Genomic DNA, 16,641 nt, shown 5'->3' on the forward strand with positions numbered 1-16,641 from the left:
TATAAAGCATTATTTAAAATAAAGGGAAGAGATATGTTGCCTGAAAGGGGTGCAAGCGCAATGGAGGGGGAGGAAGGTAAAATCATATGGAGTTAGCATCTTAATTCTAACATCTGGCGTACAAAAACACACAAGAGCATGTTAAATTGCTGCGAAATACTTTCATAGAAGTTTTTTTTTAAAAAAAGAAAGAATGTAAAAGAAATAATGTATATAAAAAATAACAAAATCCTACGCCATATTAAGAAAGAAATTCAACATGAAATTATGTGTGTAGATACCAAAAGTACTCTCATCACAACCAGTATTTTAGACGCCATAACATATCACATTTGCTTCTTTTAATTATAATAGCGTATGCAGTTACTATGTACAACAAAAAAATATAATAATAATAATTACAATGTTGCATACTACGCAGTGTTATGCGATGAAGTTAAGGTACACCAGTGAAAGAATGTTCGCAAAATGCCGTCTGCAAGAAATGAGTACTAATACAAGTTAATATGCAAACAACATATCCTGCAGTCCTTTGGTACTATGATGTAGGTACGTAGAACAGGATTTGTACAATGCTGTCCTTGAATTTAATATTTTTTATCTTTGCTTTTTCCCCCCACTTCTTTACAAAAAATGTAATATTTCCCACTTTTATTCCATAATAACAATATTTTTTTGTTTATTTTTAGTCCCTTTTTTACTGAATTTAAAAGAAAAAATCTTGCATGAACGTTGGTATACTGTGATACACGAAATAAGTGTCTGGGAAACACGTGTGCTATGCACAACTCCAAATTTCGGTAGTCCGGGACAAGAAATGAGAAAATTAGGCGAAATTCTCTCCATTTTTTAAAAAAAATATATACATTCTTTTCCCCTTCATGTTCACGTGTAAAAAAAGAAGTTTGTTCATTTATGCAAACGAAGTGGAGTGCAGTGGCGGAGGAATACGTATGTACGTACAAATTGCTGATTAAAGCTCGAGGCGTTTGTCATTTGTTTCTGGCTGTGTTCATTTTTTTTTTTTTTCGTTCCATAAGCAACAGACGGTACACGAGGACAGCGACTAGCGAAACTACGATGAAAATGAAACGGGGAGTTGGTAGTTATTTGGACAAATTTTATAATAAAGTTGTTCTGACAAAAAAAAAAAAAAAAAAAAAAAAGTCACTATTTCATTGAGAGATGTGATAGGGCCTACGTGACATAACAACACCAATCAGGGGTGCCAACCCATAAGGAAAATCCCAGTTTGATAAGTTTTTAAACATTAATTTCTCGAAAATGGATAGTTTTCGTAGAAATTTGTAGCATATGGGATTTTACATATAGTTACTTCATTGAAGCCAACAAGATTCTCCGTATGGGGGTGGAGGCGCTGTGGCTCAGTGGTAAAGCGTTCACCTCCGGTACTTGGGTCCCTGGTTCGATCCCAGCTCGCGCCGTGTGGACTTTGTGGTGGGCAAAGACCGTGCTGGTGGGTTTTCTCGGGGTTCTCCCGTTTCCTCCCACTTTCTTCATCCCACCATTTCATTCGTTTCTCATAATCACCGTCTCCTTTAGCCTAACGGCCATAACCGTGGGACGTAAAACTCAAAAGATTTCATTTCAGTTTTTTCTCCATATGCGGGAAGTATACTTATGTGTCTTCAATAAACGCCAAATCAGCACCAATTCTCAAATTTTGTTACTGCTGCTACTATGGAAGTGATTTATACGGTAACTTGAGTTGAATTGATTTCGAGTTTAACATGACTTTCAGCAGCGAGGCTATATCAGACGGGACATACTGATTAATGTGGAATCCGAACCACATGAGCTCCCGCCGGGAATCGAACCCAGGTCTCCCACGCCAAAGGCACGTACGCTAACCGCTTAGCAACGAAAGAGCTCTACTGTGACTTGAGAATCTCCGATAACAAACAGCAAGTAACGCAAATTGTACTCATGTATTAAAAAAAAAAATAGTTAGCAGAAGAATGTAACATACCAAACGAGAAACGAATCAACTTCCAAAGCGATCTACAGTAAGTGACTAGAAAATGAAGTTTGTCTAGTTTCGTTACATCCCGTAGAAAACTGCGACACAAAAGCGTGCCGCAAATACTAAATACGAAAATAACAAAATGTCCTTATTTTCGTCGAACTTTTCAATCATATCTTTCAATTAAGGAAGATACTCATTAATAAACTATTTGATAAACATAGGAGATCGAAATTTGCAGATAATTCGCTTATATATTGAAGAAAGTGAATGACAGGCAGTAGTTTCGGTTTTCATATCTATTTATAAGTTTTGAAATTTTTGTAATTAGTATAGAGTAAGAAATTCAAGAGCAAAATGGGAATTTTCCCTCTTGAGATAGGACAAAATGGGAATTTTCCCCTCTTGAGATATAGCAAAATGGGAATTTCCCCCTCTTGAGATGGGATTTTTAACGTTTCAGGTTGACACCACTGGCACTAATATGTTATTCTCTAACTGTAGGGCCAGGACGTCGTCTGAGAAACTGTGCCGAAAAAAAAGCATAAAAACCACAAATCTCTGTATTATATTTATATTTAAACACTGATTTGTTTTTGATAGACAAATTTCTTGTTCATATTATTCGTTCGTCATATAGAAGTAAGAGTTGTATACAAGGAAATATAGTCTGCTACAAGACATGACAAAAAATTATTAGGGCAGTTGTCGTCTAATCGGAGACAGGAGTTCATTTCCCGGGTGATTCGGATACTACGTGTAGCTGTTGGTCCACATATCATATTGTGTCGAATAGATAATGAAAGTGACGTTAATGTCTCGAATTGTGTCACTCATTTTCTCGAATAACAGATACAAATACAAGACATAGGGGTGGTGGTGGCTACGTGGTAGAGAGCTTACCTCTGGTGCATTGGGTACCTGGTTCGATCCCCGGGTAAGTAAGTTTGTGGTGTCGTGGGTTTTCTCGGGGTAGTCCCTTTCCTCCCACTTTCTCATTCCACCAATTCTTCCATCATCATTCACTTCCTTTAAACATCGTTTCCCTTAGTCTAACAGGCATGAACGTGGGACGTTAAACTCAAAGATTTCTAGCAAATACAAGACAAGATGCGTATGCAAAGCCAAATAAACAATACTAATGTAAACTGTAGGTTTAAAAAAAATTAAATACAGGGAAGATAGAATTCATTAAGTAACTTGAATAAAGAACCACTTTCTATGAAAATATTAGCTTTTGTGTTTTGCGAATATTTTGGTCATGTTCAGAGGCTATGAATACAACATGAAACCCATGTAGCATACTCTTCTCTTCGCTGTTCTAATCCCATTCAGAAAGAAAAGAATAAATTACGTTTCCCTACAAAAGCAATTAGCCGAGTTGAGAGGCGTGGCAGTGCAGTGAAGAAGTGCTTTCTTTTTAGCACACCCCAGAACAAAGAAACCGGAAGATACTTTTCGTGAAGACCAGGGTCGGGAGAAGAGCATTGTTGATGCCATTTCCTGAACGAATGAAAGTGAAACAATTGATTTTTTTTGTTGAGAGCGAGATGAGAGAGGCAACAATTGAGGAGCATAACCTTGCTTAAAGTACTCGCAGAAATAGGGTTCCCTCCATTTCTAAAAAGGTCCTCTGAGGGACAACACAGGGCTAATTTAAGGGAAAAGGGAATTCGGTATATATATACACAACCAAGAAAGAAATGCGTCTAATTTGATGAAATTTCGTCTAATTACTAAAGAATGAAAAGGGGGAAAAATAGAAAAGTTTTAGTTTCCGCCAGAAACACTGCACGGAATAAAAATAAACTCGTCCTTCCATCCCTCTCTCTTACTATTCACATTCTCTGTCTACGATTTCCCTGTTTCAGTGAACAATAGTAGTTTCGTTTGTTTCTAAGAGAAAAGTTAGAACTATTTTTTGCTCTCTATTTTTTTAACCCACCACTTACGAAAAATTGCACTTTACCAAATGAGATTTTGTCAGTTGCGTGTGTAGAGTCTCTGTTTGTTGCATGTATGTGTTGCATGAGTGTGTCTGTTTCTAGTGGGCGGATTGGTATATTTAAGAAAAAGAAAAAAAAATACATTTGCTAAGTTTCTTTTTACTACCCAACATTATTCGTTGGCGGAATACCCAACATTATTCGTATTGTAATGCTCAAAACAATAGTTCTGTATTGTTCCTTTCAGTAATATTCCCAGAATCAAAGTTTATTCTGATACTCATACAAATTGATTCGTAATTGGTTCATATTAAGCTTAGTTTCTAGACATTTTTCCTTTAGGCTTACAGTTCTTCACTATATCATCATTATTATCATAGTTACTGTTCGGTTACTCATATGTCCTCTTAAGAGTCTTCATCCCGGCGAAATTAAAATACCGCTAATTTTACAGTAATTATGTGATATCTTCAAATAGATAAAAGATAATCGAAATGTGGAACAAGAGCGCTATAGACAATATTATTTTACATGAGAAACCGTTATCACGACTCACTTATCTGCTTTCGATTTCGAGCCATTTTGAAAATCGGCATTTATTTTCGCGTTTCTAAACAGCTGAAAACGGAAAGCCACTAGGTGACTTGTGATAACGGTACCTCGCGCAAAATAATATTGTCTAGGGCGCTCTTGTTCCATATTTCAATTATCTTTTATCTATTTGAAGATATCACATAATTACTGTAAAATTAGCGGTATTTTAATTTCGCCGGGACGAAGACTCTTAATACAAATAGAAAATCTTCCATACACTACTGCCTTCATTATTCTGTTCGTTTTTGTACGAGAATTGTCTTATTCAATGCTCCTATCAATTACGATTGCCTTCTTTATTTTCTTCTATTATCTTCCATCATAGTTTCCATCACATGCCTAATCAGATAATTTCCTACCAAATAATGTCCTAAACCAGTTTCTTTTTCTAATCTGGAATATCGTTATTCTTTCCTCCAACACATATTCTTACCTTTGTACCATACCTTCCATCACATCCCTAATAACAGAATTTCTTCTCAAATTATGTATATATGTTTCTTTTCTTCTTTTTAACTATCACCAATATTGTTCTTGTCTCCTCCAACTTTTACTCTTACCTTCTACTATACCTTCAATCGCATCCCTAATAACAGAATTTCTTCTCAAATGATGTATATTTGTTTCTTTTCTTGTTTTTAACTCTCTCCAATATCGTTCTTGTCTCCTCCAACTTTTATTCTTACCTTCTACCATATCTTCTATCACGTCCCTAATAACAGAATTTCTTCTCAAATAATATTCTAACCAGTTTCTTTTCCTCTTTTCAACTAAATTTCAATATTGTTCTTCTCTGCTCCAACTCGTACTCCTATCTTCTATCACATCTTCTATCATGCTCCTAATAACACAGTTTCTTCTCAAATAATATTCTACCCACTTCCGCCCGCTGTTTTTAACTATCTCAAGTATTCTAATTCTTTTTGTTTCAATTTACTAAAACTTCCTCGGTTGTTCTTTGCTCCATGCGGGTAGTTTTCTTAATTCTTCTCCATACCCATAATTTGAACACTTATAGTCACTTTTCATCGCTCTTCCATAATGCTCACGTTTCTTTTCCGTACAATACAATAGTAAACTCATATTCTCCAGCGTTTCTTTTCTTAATTCTATATTCACAAACCTACAAAATATGATTTTCTGCGTTCCTATTCTTCCTTTTGTTTCTTATTCACATTTCAGGGTTTCGTGTTGTGAAAACAATCTCCAGATCGTGCAATTGCTGCAAAAATATAGACCCTTACACTATTCCAGGGCCGAGTAAAAGAAAATAAAAACAAAATGTTTCGTGTGGAGTATTGTACTGTAGCTGGCAAGAAAAATGGATATAATGGGGGGAAGAACTATGAACAAGGACTGGAAGAGTTCAATTGTGAGTCTGTGGAAGAACAGAGAAAATTAACCGGGTAGAACGGTTATGTATTTTTAAAAATACGTAAATACTCCTTGAAACAAAAACATGAACACTTCCGTTGGGGGCAAATAACTAAACAACATTCTGCAGAAAATAAAATCCGGAATTATGGGTGTCAAAGAGTAAAACTAATTTTATTGATAAATATTATTGATAAATATCAATTTTCTCAAATTAGCGAAGTTGCCTTTTAGTTTCATCTGTAAGAGTTTTAAAAATCTAATTTTGACGAAATGAATAGTATATATATAGATCAGTGATACTCAACTAGGCGTATGCTAACCCCCAGAAAAACACTACGGCTTGTTACAGGGTATATAAAATTATATAAATAATACATCGTGTGATACAGCGTAGTATTTACTCCATGCAAACTGTAATATAGTTTCATTAAATTTGTAGCATGTTTTTTCCAGTTTATAGTAAAAACGAGTTATTTAATTAATAAGTCATAAAGTTTATAATTTGTTATTGATAATTATAACGGATTTATAGTCATTTATAATTTGAATTAAGAAAGGCTTAGATCCGGGAGTACACGCTTGAATAAATAAAAAAAAACTGTCATTTTGGGTATGTACAAAAAGGTTGAAAACCACCTCTGATATTAGTGAGTGTAAATTTGTAATGCATTGAGAGCCAGAACACATTAACAATTACAGTTGAGAAAGAGGCAAGTTAAAAATAGATAAATAAAAATAAATATGTAACATTGGCAATTTAAAAGCATTATTACTCAAATGCCACAGTAAATGACAGAGGAGAGTGCAATTGGAAGGGAAGTTAAGAGAGTCTTCATCCCGGCGAAATTAAAATACCGCTAATTTTACAGTAATTACGTCATATCTTCAAATAGATAAAAGATAATCGAAATCTGGAACAAGAGCGCCCTAGACAATATTATTTCACATGAGAAACCGTTATCACGACTCACTTATCTGCTTTCGATTTCGAGCCATTTTGAAAATCGGCATTTATTTTCGCGTTTCTAAACAGTTGAAAACGGAAAGCCACTAGGTGACTTGTGATAACGGTACCTCACGCAATATAATATTGTCTAGTGAAAAAGAGCCTACAAAATAAGGACGGCATTTCAGTGGGAGGTAGAATGATTGTATACGGTTTGTAGATGATACGGCGCTTGTTGCAGAATCTGAAGAGAAAATCAATAAGATGTTAGAAAACTTGAGGAAGGACTGTGAAGAAAATGGGATGAAAATAAATGTTAGAAAGACAAAAGCCATTGTGAGTGGAACGAAGGGATCGGTGTCAAATGTAGAAGTAGGATGGGAGAAATAGAACAGGTTACTAATTTTCGATACCTAGATAGTAGTATTAGTAATGATATGAAGTGGGAAAGTGAAATAAAAGCAGGGATAGGAATGGCGAAAGAAGCCTTTAGGAGGAAGAAAAGTCTATTTTGTGGGACCTTGAGTAAAGAGTTGAGAAAGAGACTCATAAAATGGTTCATGTGGAGTATTGTACTATAAGGGTCAGAAACATCGATAATTACTCAAAAATGATAAAAACGGCTGGGAGCTTTCAAAATGTGGGTATGAAGAAGAATGGAGAGAATTAGCTGGGTCGAGCGGAAAACGAATGAGAGTGTGTTAGAAATGGTGGAGGAGAAAAGAACAATTTTAAAAATTATTAAGAAGAGGAAGAGAAACTGATTGGGACATTGGCTAAGAAGAAAATGTATGATGAGAGACGTGCTAGAGGGTATGGTGGCAGGAAAGAGATGGAGGAGGCGAAGGAGACTACAATTAATGGACGATATAAAACAGAAAAAATGTACGTGAAGACGAAGAGGTTAGCGGAAGATCGTGGAGCATGGAAGCTTCTCAGTTGCAGAAAGCGACCTGCCAACAATGGCGGAATAACTTTGATTATAATGATGACTCAAATATTAAAACAAATTCGTATTTAATGCACAATAGAAGAACAAGCATTGCCTTTAATGGCACCCGTAAGGTTTGTAATAATTTCAAGTTAAAAAGCCAAGTATCGATTCAGGTACATTATAATGTTGTTTCAATTACCCATAGAGTTCCAAAACGAAACAAATCAAACACCAAAAATTTTATTCGGTCCTCAATGAAACATACTCGCGTCCTGGATGCGGATACGGGGGGCAGTGATTCCGCCATCACTATTATAAGTGAACGCAAGCATGCTTTCAATACATTTTAGCATTTCAACAGTTGCTAAATGCATCCTTTTGAAAATTTCTGTTACTCTACAACAGGACATACCATTCCTTATAAAATGTACGTCTCTATGCAAACAACAAAGAAGATATACTGTATTTAAATTTTGAATTATACAAGAACGCTTTTGAAAGTTCACCTTCTGAAAACGAAAGAACCAAAGCAGAAGTGTTTATGCAAGAAGTTTCTGGAATGGACCACTTTGGTGAGCAAAATACGACAGGTTGCTTTCAACCAAGACACTCAGTTCATAACTAAGTGTGAGAGTAGATATATGCATTCATATCTTATAGTAAAAGAGGGGCTAGACAGTACAGATACGCCACTAAGCTTCTTCTTCTTCTTCTTCTTCTTCTTCTTGAGGAACACACACATATATATAGCTACTTCTTCTGCATGGTTTTTGATAGCTACTATATGGAGAGTGCTTCTTGAAGAAAGAACTCTGTAAATTGTGGCTTTCCATATTTGAACCTCATTCATTGGACGTTTCAATTCATATGGGAAAGAGGCGCGCTAGAAAGAAAAGTGCAAACATTGATCATAACGTACAGTAACGCTCTCTCCCAGCTTCCTCCCCCAAATAATAATAACGAACAAAGTTTTCAAAAGGGTTTTATATCATATAATAGTATCTGAAAAGCATATTTGTGGTCTTAAACAGAGTCAACACACAAACAAGCTAACTCATCAGGCTTAGAAATATGAATATAATATTTAACATTACTTCACGAAGTACATCTTCGCATTGGAGAGTTCTTTGTGTGTTTTTCTTTCTCGTTTTCTTCGTGTCACGCTAAGAAATGACGAATAAGGAGAAAGAAGGGTGTGATAAATTACGGATTTGCATAGTTACTTTCATAAGCTTTTCTTTTTTTTTTTGTTTCGTCTCGGAAGTATTTCTTCGTTTGTACTTTTCGACCCCTGTCCTGCTGGTCCCTGAAAAGTTAAAAAAAAACAAAAAAAAACGAACGAATACTTGGTGCGTCTCTAGAGGGAAACGGTATTCGCTGTATTTTATCATATTTGTCACCCACTGGTCTCGAGGCGAGTATATGCATCCTACAGATACAAGAAGATAACATTTTATCCCTTGGTCGCTTCTATTTCAGCCTTTCTATTCCTTTTGGGAATTCCCCCCCCTTTTAGTAATAGCCTAGCGCCGCCCTCGACTGCAACGATATGTGTATCTTGTTATATCCATTTCCATCTGTTTACCTTTCTTTACGCGATGGTCTTTACTGGAAGTTTCCCATGAGAGCACCACGCATCCACGATTCCTTACTAAAAACATAGCCTACTCCAACTCAAGGCTTTCAAATTCCACTTCGGTTTTTCTTGTTTTCTCTCTCAACGGAACTGTCCATAATTTATTACTCAATTGCAACACATATCTACGTACGTGAAATAGTACTTTCTGAGAACCGCAAAATATCCATTCATATCACATATTTCTTGGCTATAGTCCCGGCATTAGCTTTCTACAACAGAGACTCAATCGAATTTTAGCTCGTGAGACAATTATGGAGCTTCTAAAATTAAAAGTCAGCCAACTCTTCCGTAAGAAGAACACATTCATAATTCAACGACAACATTATAAATCTTCAAAGCTTTATAAACTAAAACACAATTCAACATGAACAGATTATAAATCTTCCAATCGTTATAAACTAAAACACAATATAATGTGAACAGATTATAAATCTTGCAATCTTTGTAAACTAAACACAATATACCGTAAGCAGATTACAAATCTTACAGCTTTAATAAACTGAAACACAATTCAATATAAACAGATTAGAAATCTTGCAATGTTTATAAACTGAAACACAATATAACGTAAGCAGATTACAAACCTTACAGCTTTTATAAACTGAAACACAAGTCAATATAAACAGATTAGAAATCTTGCAATCTTTATAAACTGAAACACAATATAACGTAGGCAGATTACAAACCTTACAGCTTTTATAAACTGAAACACAATTCAATATAAACAGATTAGAAATCTTGCAATCTTTATAAACTGAAACACAATATAACGTAAGCAGATTACAAACCTTACAGCTTTTATAAACTGAAACACAATTCAATATAAACAGATAAGAAATATTGCAATGTTTATAAACTGAAACACAATATAACATAAGCAGATTACAAATCTTACAGCTTTTATAAACTGAAACACAATTCAATATAAACAGATTAGAAATCTTGCAATGTTTATAAACTTGAACACAATATAACATAAGCAGATTACAAATCTTGTAATCTTTAAAAAACTAAAACAATAAATTAAAATGATTCAAATAATCACATTACAAATGTTGCAATCTTTATAATCTAAAACCTAATTCAACATAAACAGATTACTTGAAAGCCTTGTAAGCTAAAACATAATTCGAGATAAACAGATTATAAATATTGAAATCTTCGTGAGGCATAAGGAACTACTTGAATTCGCAGAGGGCTATGGTCTGTCAGACGTTTTCTATTTGTTTGATGTGTGATCAGCATATAATCTTCCATCGCCGCCTTTTATAGCTTTCTGCTCTGAAATTCACCACTTTTTATCATTAGAAAACTCCAATTGCCTCATAATACTAGGTCAACACCAACATTTTGTTATAATCACATATCGGGCATTGAACTCTAAGCAATAGGGCTTTAGAATGCTTTTGATGTTACTTTCGTACTATGTTCAGTATACCTCCTTTTAAAACAAAGTATTCTGCGTTATTTTTGTTACCTTTCGGTACAGTACGTTAGGTTGGGTTGCTAAAAAGAGTTGATTACTTAGGTTAAGTTAGGTAACTTTAGCTTCGTATTGCATCTTGAGCAATGAAATGATATTTTAAAATCTGTTTCGTATGCTATTTTAGGTTACGTAGGTTTTGTTAAAAGTCGATTGGGTGTACCCACTTTTACGTCGATTTTAAATTCTTTGGACATATAATATAGAAGTTAACCCATATTATTAAATAAATATATTATCTTAACATCACTCAGGGCTACAATGTTAAAACATTTGTTACTGTTTATAGCAAGAATAAATATAATATCATCTTAGATATCATTTTGTACATAATAAAAATGCAGAGAAGGAAAAATGTTGAAACTTTGAACTAATTTGAACGAATTCCTCTTTAAATAGGCTTGTATTCTCATTAAGAAAAAAACGAATATATATAAGAAAAAAATAGAAACTATAAACATATACCAGTAAATAAAATTTAAAAATCCTTCCTTAATAGTTTCCAATTAAGTCAAAGATAGGAAAGACAAGAAAACACATTCTCTACCGAAGAACAAATTCTGCTTCCAGCAAACTCTTTATCAAGGCGAAATTAAAATACCACTAATTTTACAGTAGTTATGTGATATCTTCAAATAGATAAAAGATAATCGAAAAGTGGAACAAGAGCGCGCTAGACAATATTATTTTACATGAGATACCGTTATCACGACTCACTTATCTCCTTTCGATTTCCAGCCATTTACAAAATCGGCATTTATTTTCGCGTTTATATTGTCTAGGGCGCTCTTGTTCCATATTTCAGTTATCTTTTATCTATTTGAAGATATCACATAATTTCTGTAAAATTAGCGGTATTTTAATTTCGCAGTGATTAGGCCTCTTAACTACATAAAAAAAAACCTGCTCAGCTGGAATTTGTAATTGAATGTGAAAAAAGGCAGAAAACTTTTAATCAATTGAATTTCGTTTATTGTTAAATAGAGACTGCTTTGTACCAGTTCAAACAAGAAATCCTGAGAGGGGCATTCGATTTAGAAAAAAAGAGAGAGAGAGAGAGAGAAAAAATCGTTATGACTTATATAGGAGATACGTTTGTCGGAGAGACACCATCAGAGAGATAGAAAAGATAGGTCCCACCGGTAAAGTATAGACTACACAGAACGTTGAAGAACAAACTAATTTAACGGGTCGCAGATGGGAAACAAGCAAAAACAAAGTTTACGAAGAAGATAACAAAATATGGAAGAAACATGATCGAAAGAACGGAAGAATAAAAAAAAGTAAGAAAATCCATAATAGAAAGTTTCCATTTTTCCCCCTACGACTGATGTACCCATTCTATTGTTTTTGCCTTTGCCAGTTATGGACCGTAGTGTCAAATAGGTATTACTATTTTGTTTGACGCAATTTCATCAAAATTTCCAACACGTTGCACGAAATTGGAAGGAAGAATGTTGCTTTTTTGTTGTTGTTGTTGTCTAGCAACAGCGCGAAATCCAAAACAACAAAAGGCGCGAAAGAATTACAAAAAAAGAGAGGCACGACAAAAAGCTGATACAAATTCAGTCCGTGTTTGTTTGATCTAAAGTTTTCGAGGATCATATCGAAGCAAACTTTTCTTCGTGACATTTCTTGGTGATATTTTTTTTCAAGATTTCAAGTCAAAAGAGACGATACAATAAGATACGAACAACAACCAAAAAGGAAACGCATTGATTTCTGTTGCCATCTTTTTTTTTTTTGAGAAGTTAACGAAATGTCCTCCACGAGATGTGATGAAACACTGCTATACTTCGCAATGGAAGATTTATCCCAAGTTGCGTAACTTCTCGATATTGTATTATATTGTTTTTCACTGCTCATGCGTTAGCACCTGAATATCATATAATGTTAAACGTACAGTGGTAAAAAACGAAGCAGGATTTTATCCAACGAAACTCTCAGCAGGGGTTCTAAACGTGTTCACAACGAAATTGCATTGCTTTCTAAAAAAGATGTTACTTATGGCTCTGGATTCTTGGAGCCGTTTTGAAAACGTTGCACAACTAAAGGGCAAAGTCATTCCAAGTGAAAGGTGACGTCAGAGTGTAAATAATTCATTTATTTGTGCTATGACATACGCATATAATGTTTTATTTTCGAACACGTTAGTTACCATTAAATTAGTAAAAGAACACACTTTCCTTTTTCAAAATGGAAGTTGTTTCTGCACTAGTTTATTCCATACAATTTGCTACAATTTTAGACTTTCAAAGTATAACATTTTTGTTAGACTTAATCTTGGCATGAAATTTAATAACCTAGTCAGGGCGGCTATGCTTAATTTTAGGATATTTACTAATATTATGCTGATATGGATATTAATTCTTTCATATTTCGAGATTTTCTTCTCAGAGCTCAAATTTAATATAGCCTAAATTGACGACAATCGTTTCTTTACAATTATCATCATAGTGATTTTAAAATGTTATTTTTTTATTATAAGAATTTGTTTTAAATATTATTTTTTATTTAAAATTATTTGTTAAACTTATTTAAGTACATTAAACGCATTTAAATTTTAGTATTCAGTGTTTATATTTTAATTTGACAAAGAAGGATGTAAGTAACAAAATACAGCAATTTGAAAGAAGCAGTAATATTAACAAATTTTAGGACGAAGTCAGACATGATGCCTACTGGTATTATACATCTCAATTTTCAGGGTGGACTTCTGAGAGAGAATATAAACATTGGATGTAGATTTAATTTTAAAAAATATATATATCTATTAAGAAATAAATTAAATATAGATTTAGAAATATGTAGCTAAATAGTATGGGATGCATCTTTATTTATTTCATTTTATATTTTTTAAATGTCTTTAGCAAGGACGCCGGTCCTGGGGGCCCGGGGACCCCAAAGATCATGTGGGCCCCCCCTAGTGTATTTATGAATATACAATATTTGGCATAATTTGAATGCAATTTGTCTGAACATCCTCATATATATATATACCTTCTGCGTCTGAGTGGGCCCCCCAAATTTACAGAGAAATCGGCGCCCTTGGTTTTTAGTACAAAAATTGTTCATATATATATATATATTTTTAGCAAATTAGCTTTTTTAAAAAAGTTAATAAGAAAAGCTTAAAACGTGTGAGGAAAGATTAATTCAGTAAGTACCACGTGCGTTTCTGCATTTGTTTTGAGGAGTTCCTGTTGTTGTGCTTTCTTGGTGTTACTGGATGAAGGTAGTGTTGGGGGGGGGGAGGTTAACGTATGTGGTTTCCTGAATTACTTTACATTGTTGCCAGAATATAGGAACAGTAAAAGTCAGTAGACATTGTCCATTTTTCACTTTCTCTTGTTATTGTACATATATGATTGTTGAAGTAATTTTTATCTTATTTAAAGAGTAAAATAGAAACGTCAGAAAACATCTCTACATAAAGTAATTCGGTCCGATACTAGATGAACTGAAGTCCGGCTCAAACCTATTGACGTCTGTCGAAAGCCAATGGTGTACAAGTGCGACGTTGTCGGATCTCGCTTCCTTTCTTGTACAAGCATAACGTGAAACATTAATGCGAGAAATTAAGATATTGGGAAAACAAATTCGTTCTAAAGTGATATATAGATATTATAAGAACATATTTTTGAAATAGTTTTCTCCTGATCCAGGAACAAAGCTATTAGACAACGTCCTCCAACTTGCATTAGATATTGTAAAAAGGAGGACACGCCTTAAACGTCAGGAGGTTTGAGCCAGACTGTAAACATTGAAATTCTATACAGAAGAAAAACTCTTCACTGTAAACCTATTAATGTTAGTATTATTGTAAATATTCTCTTAAGTTTTATTTTATCATATAGCACAATTAGTATAGCAGTTATCGAGATAGTTTAATATAGTGGTTCTCAACCTTATTTACCTGGTGCCCCCCTTCGTAAATCTTGCATACGTTACGCCCTCCTCTCGGTCATACATGATTTTCGTCTGATCCGTTTTGCGATTTCAGATGCAGCATTGATTTCCCAAATCTTCAATAATAATAATAATAATAATAATAATAATAATAATAATAATAATAATAATAATAATAATAATAATAATAATACCATTGCAGAGCAGTATTGTTCCTTACCAGCTTTGTTTTTGATGAAACCTTAGTTCTTACTCAAATAGCTACTGCTTGTCGTATTGTGCTTGATGTGTCTTTGTTACAACGTTCATAATATTTGTAATTACGAATATAGTTTACTTTTGTCAGTTGCTTGCGTCCTACTTGCTCGCTCCTCACGGCCCTCAGATTGGGGAGCACTGGTTTAATGTTTGATTCCATGTTAAATAGTTTTATATTTTCCATGCCAAATAATTTAATGTATGTATATGACTGTTCTCTACAAACTTGATCAGATTCAACTTATTCTTTTTGTTTTTCTTTACAGAGGGGGGGGGGAGAGCACGGCAGCTTAGTGGTAGAGCGCTTATCTCTGCTGTGTGGGACCTCTGGTTCGACCCCCGACCAAGTAAGTTTGAGGTGGACAACATTGTGTCCGTTGGGTTTTCTCGAGGTACTCCCGTTTCCTCATGTTTTCTATACGTATCTCTATATGTATTTTATATGTCACAAATATGTATGTATAGAAATACATATAAATACGTAAATAAATATATACAGCTCACTTGTTAAGAATTAAAATTTTGTATATATATATGTGTAACTAAAAACGTCTATCTCTGGGCTCCCTTGTGACATCTTATTATACAATAAACACATTTTTCTTATATATGACGATATATCCAACGCATTAGTCCTTTGCACTGGAAGATGGAATATGCCATTATGAGATCTCGTTGCTCTATATGGGACGTGAAGTTTGACTTCTCTGGTAACAAATATTCAGAATCTATTGGACTATGAATTATTTCAGGAAAAATAAAATGAAATGAGTTCTCCTGCTTTCAAATGACTATAATGAATATTTGTTTGGACGACCTTCGTAGTTCTCAAATTTTGGATATATCCCTGTTTCTTTATATGTCAAAAATGGCACAAATTTATTCTAAATGTTTTCGATTTTGTTTATATATTAGAACCCCATATAATGCTGCGTATCCCATTGGCATTGTATTACAAAGCCTAGGTTCCTAAAGGCCTCACCACTCTGTTGACATGAATATCGAATGATAGGCTTGACTGCAGAATGACTCCAAGATCAGTAACATTACCCACTGCCTCATATTGGCGTTAGATTAATAGTATATACATTGCGTACATAGTTGATTTTCCTGGTATATGTTACTACTTTACATTAAAAAAAATATTTAGCAGCAACTTGTTTGATTCACGTCATTGAAAAAATAGCATTTATGTCGCTTTGCAAACAAATAGGGTCTAATTCCACGGAGCTACTGCGATAGATTTTTAGATCGTCAGCAAATAATAGTTTGTGGGAGGATGTTATTAAAGGTGGTAAATTGTTAACAAACAATATAAATAACAGAGGCCCAAAGTTTGATCCCTGAGGCACACCAAAGTCTACGACATATTCCTTGGTTAAAATATTTTTGTATTTACGTAAAAACAGAACTAAAAACTTCGTATACTTTAATAGTTACCAAGAACATTAAAAGTTCTAGCAATTGAATTCGAGGAAAACTTTATCGATTTACTACTCACCTACATTATCTCCCCTTTTTAATTGAAAATTATTTCATCATTGTACTCTTGAATTACAGGGATTGTGTAT

General features: G+C 34.1%; 1 protein-coding gene and 1 long non-coding RNA gene across 10 annotated transcripts in view; one reads left to right on the plus strand and one right to left on the minus strand.

Moving 5' to 3' along the window:
- The window catches only part of LOC145678875 (uncharacterized), a 747,802-nt gene that overhangs the window by 190,031 nt on the left and 541,130 nt on the right, over nucleotides 1–16,641 (minus strand). The window lies entirely within an intron of this gene.
- LOC145678874 (uncharacterized) overlaps nucleotides 1–16,641 on the plus strand; it is a 75,875-nt gene that overhangs the window by 54,705 nt on the left and 4,529 nt on the right. Inside the window, exon 4 of one of the 6 annotated variants that reach the window (XR_014130470.1) lies at nucleotides 15,337–15,392. The exons of 4 other annotated variants lie outside the window; for them this stretch is intronic. Coding sequence is in view for 1 of the 2 variants with exons in the window: in XM_081749451.1 (XP_081605577.1) it covers nucleotides 15,337–15,417 (81 nt within the window). In the remaining variant the exon portion in view is untranslated. Of the gene's footprint in view, nucleotides 1–15,336; nucleotides 15,418–16,641 lie in introns of those variants that run through there. One more of the 6 variants, XM_081749451.1, reaches the window with a different exon arrangement.

Source organism: Thermobia domestica, chromosome 2, assembly GCF_964235325.1.
Source record: "Thermobia domestica chromosome 2, izTheDome1.hap1.1, whole genome shotgun sequence".
Lineage (NCBI taxonomy): Eukaryota > Metazoa > Arthropoda > Insecta > Zygentoma > Lepismatidae > Thermobia > Thermobia domestica.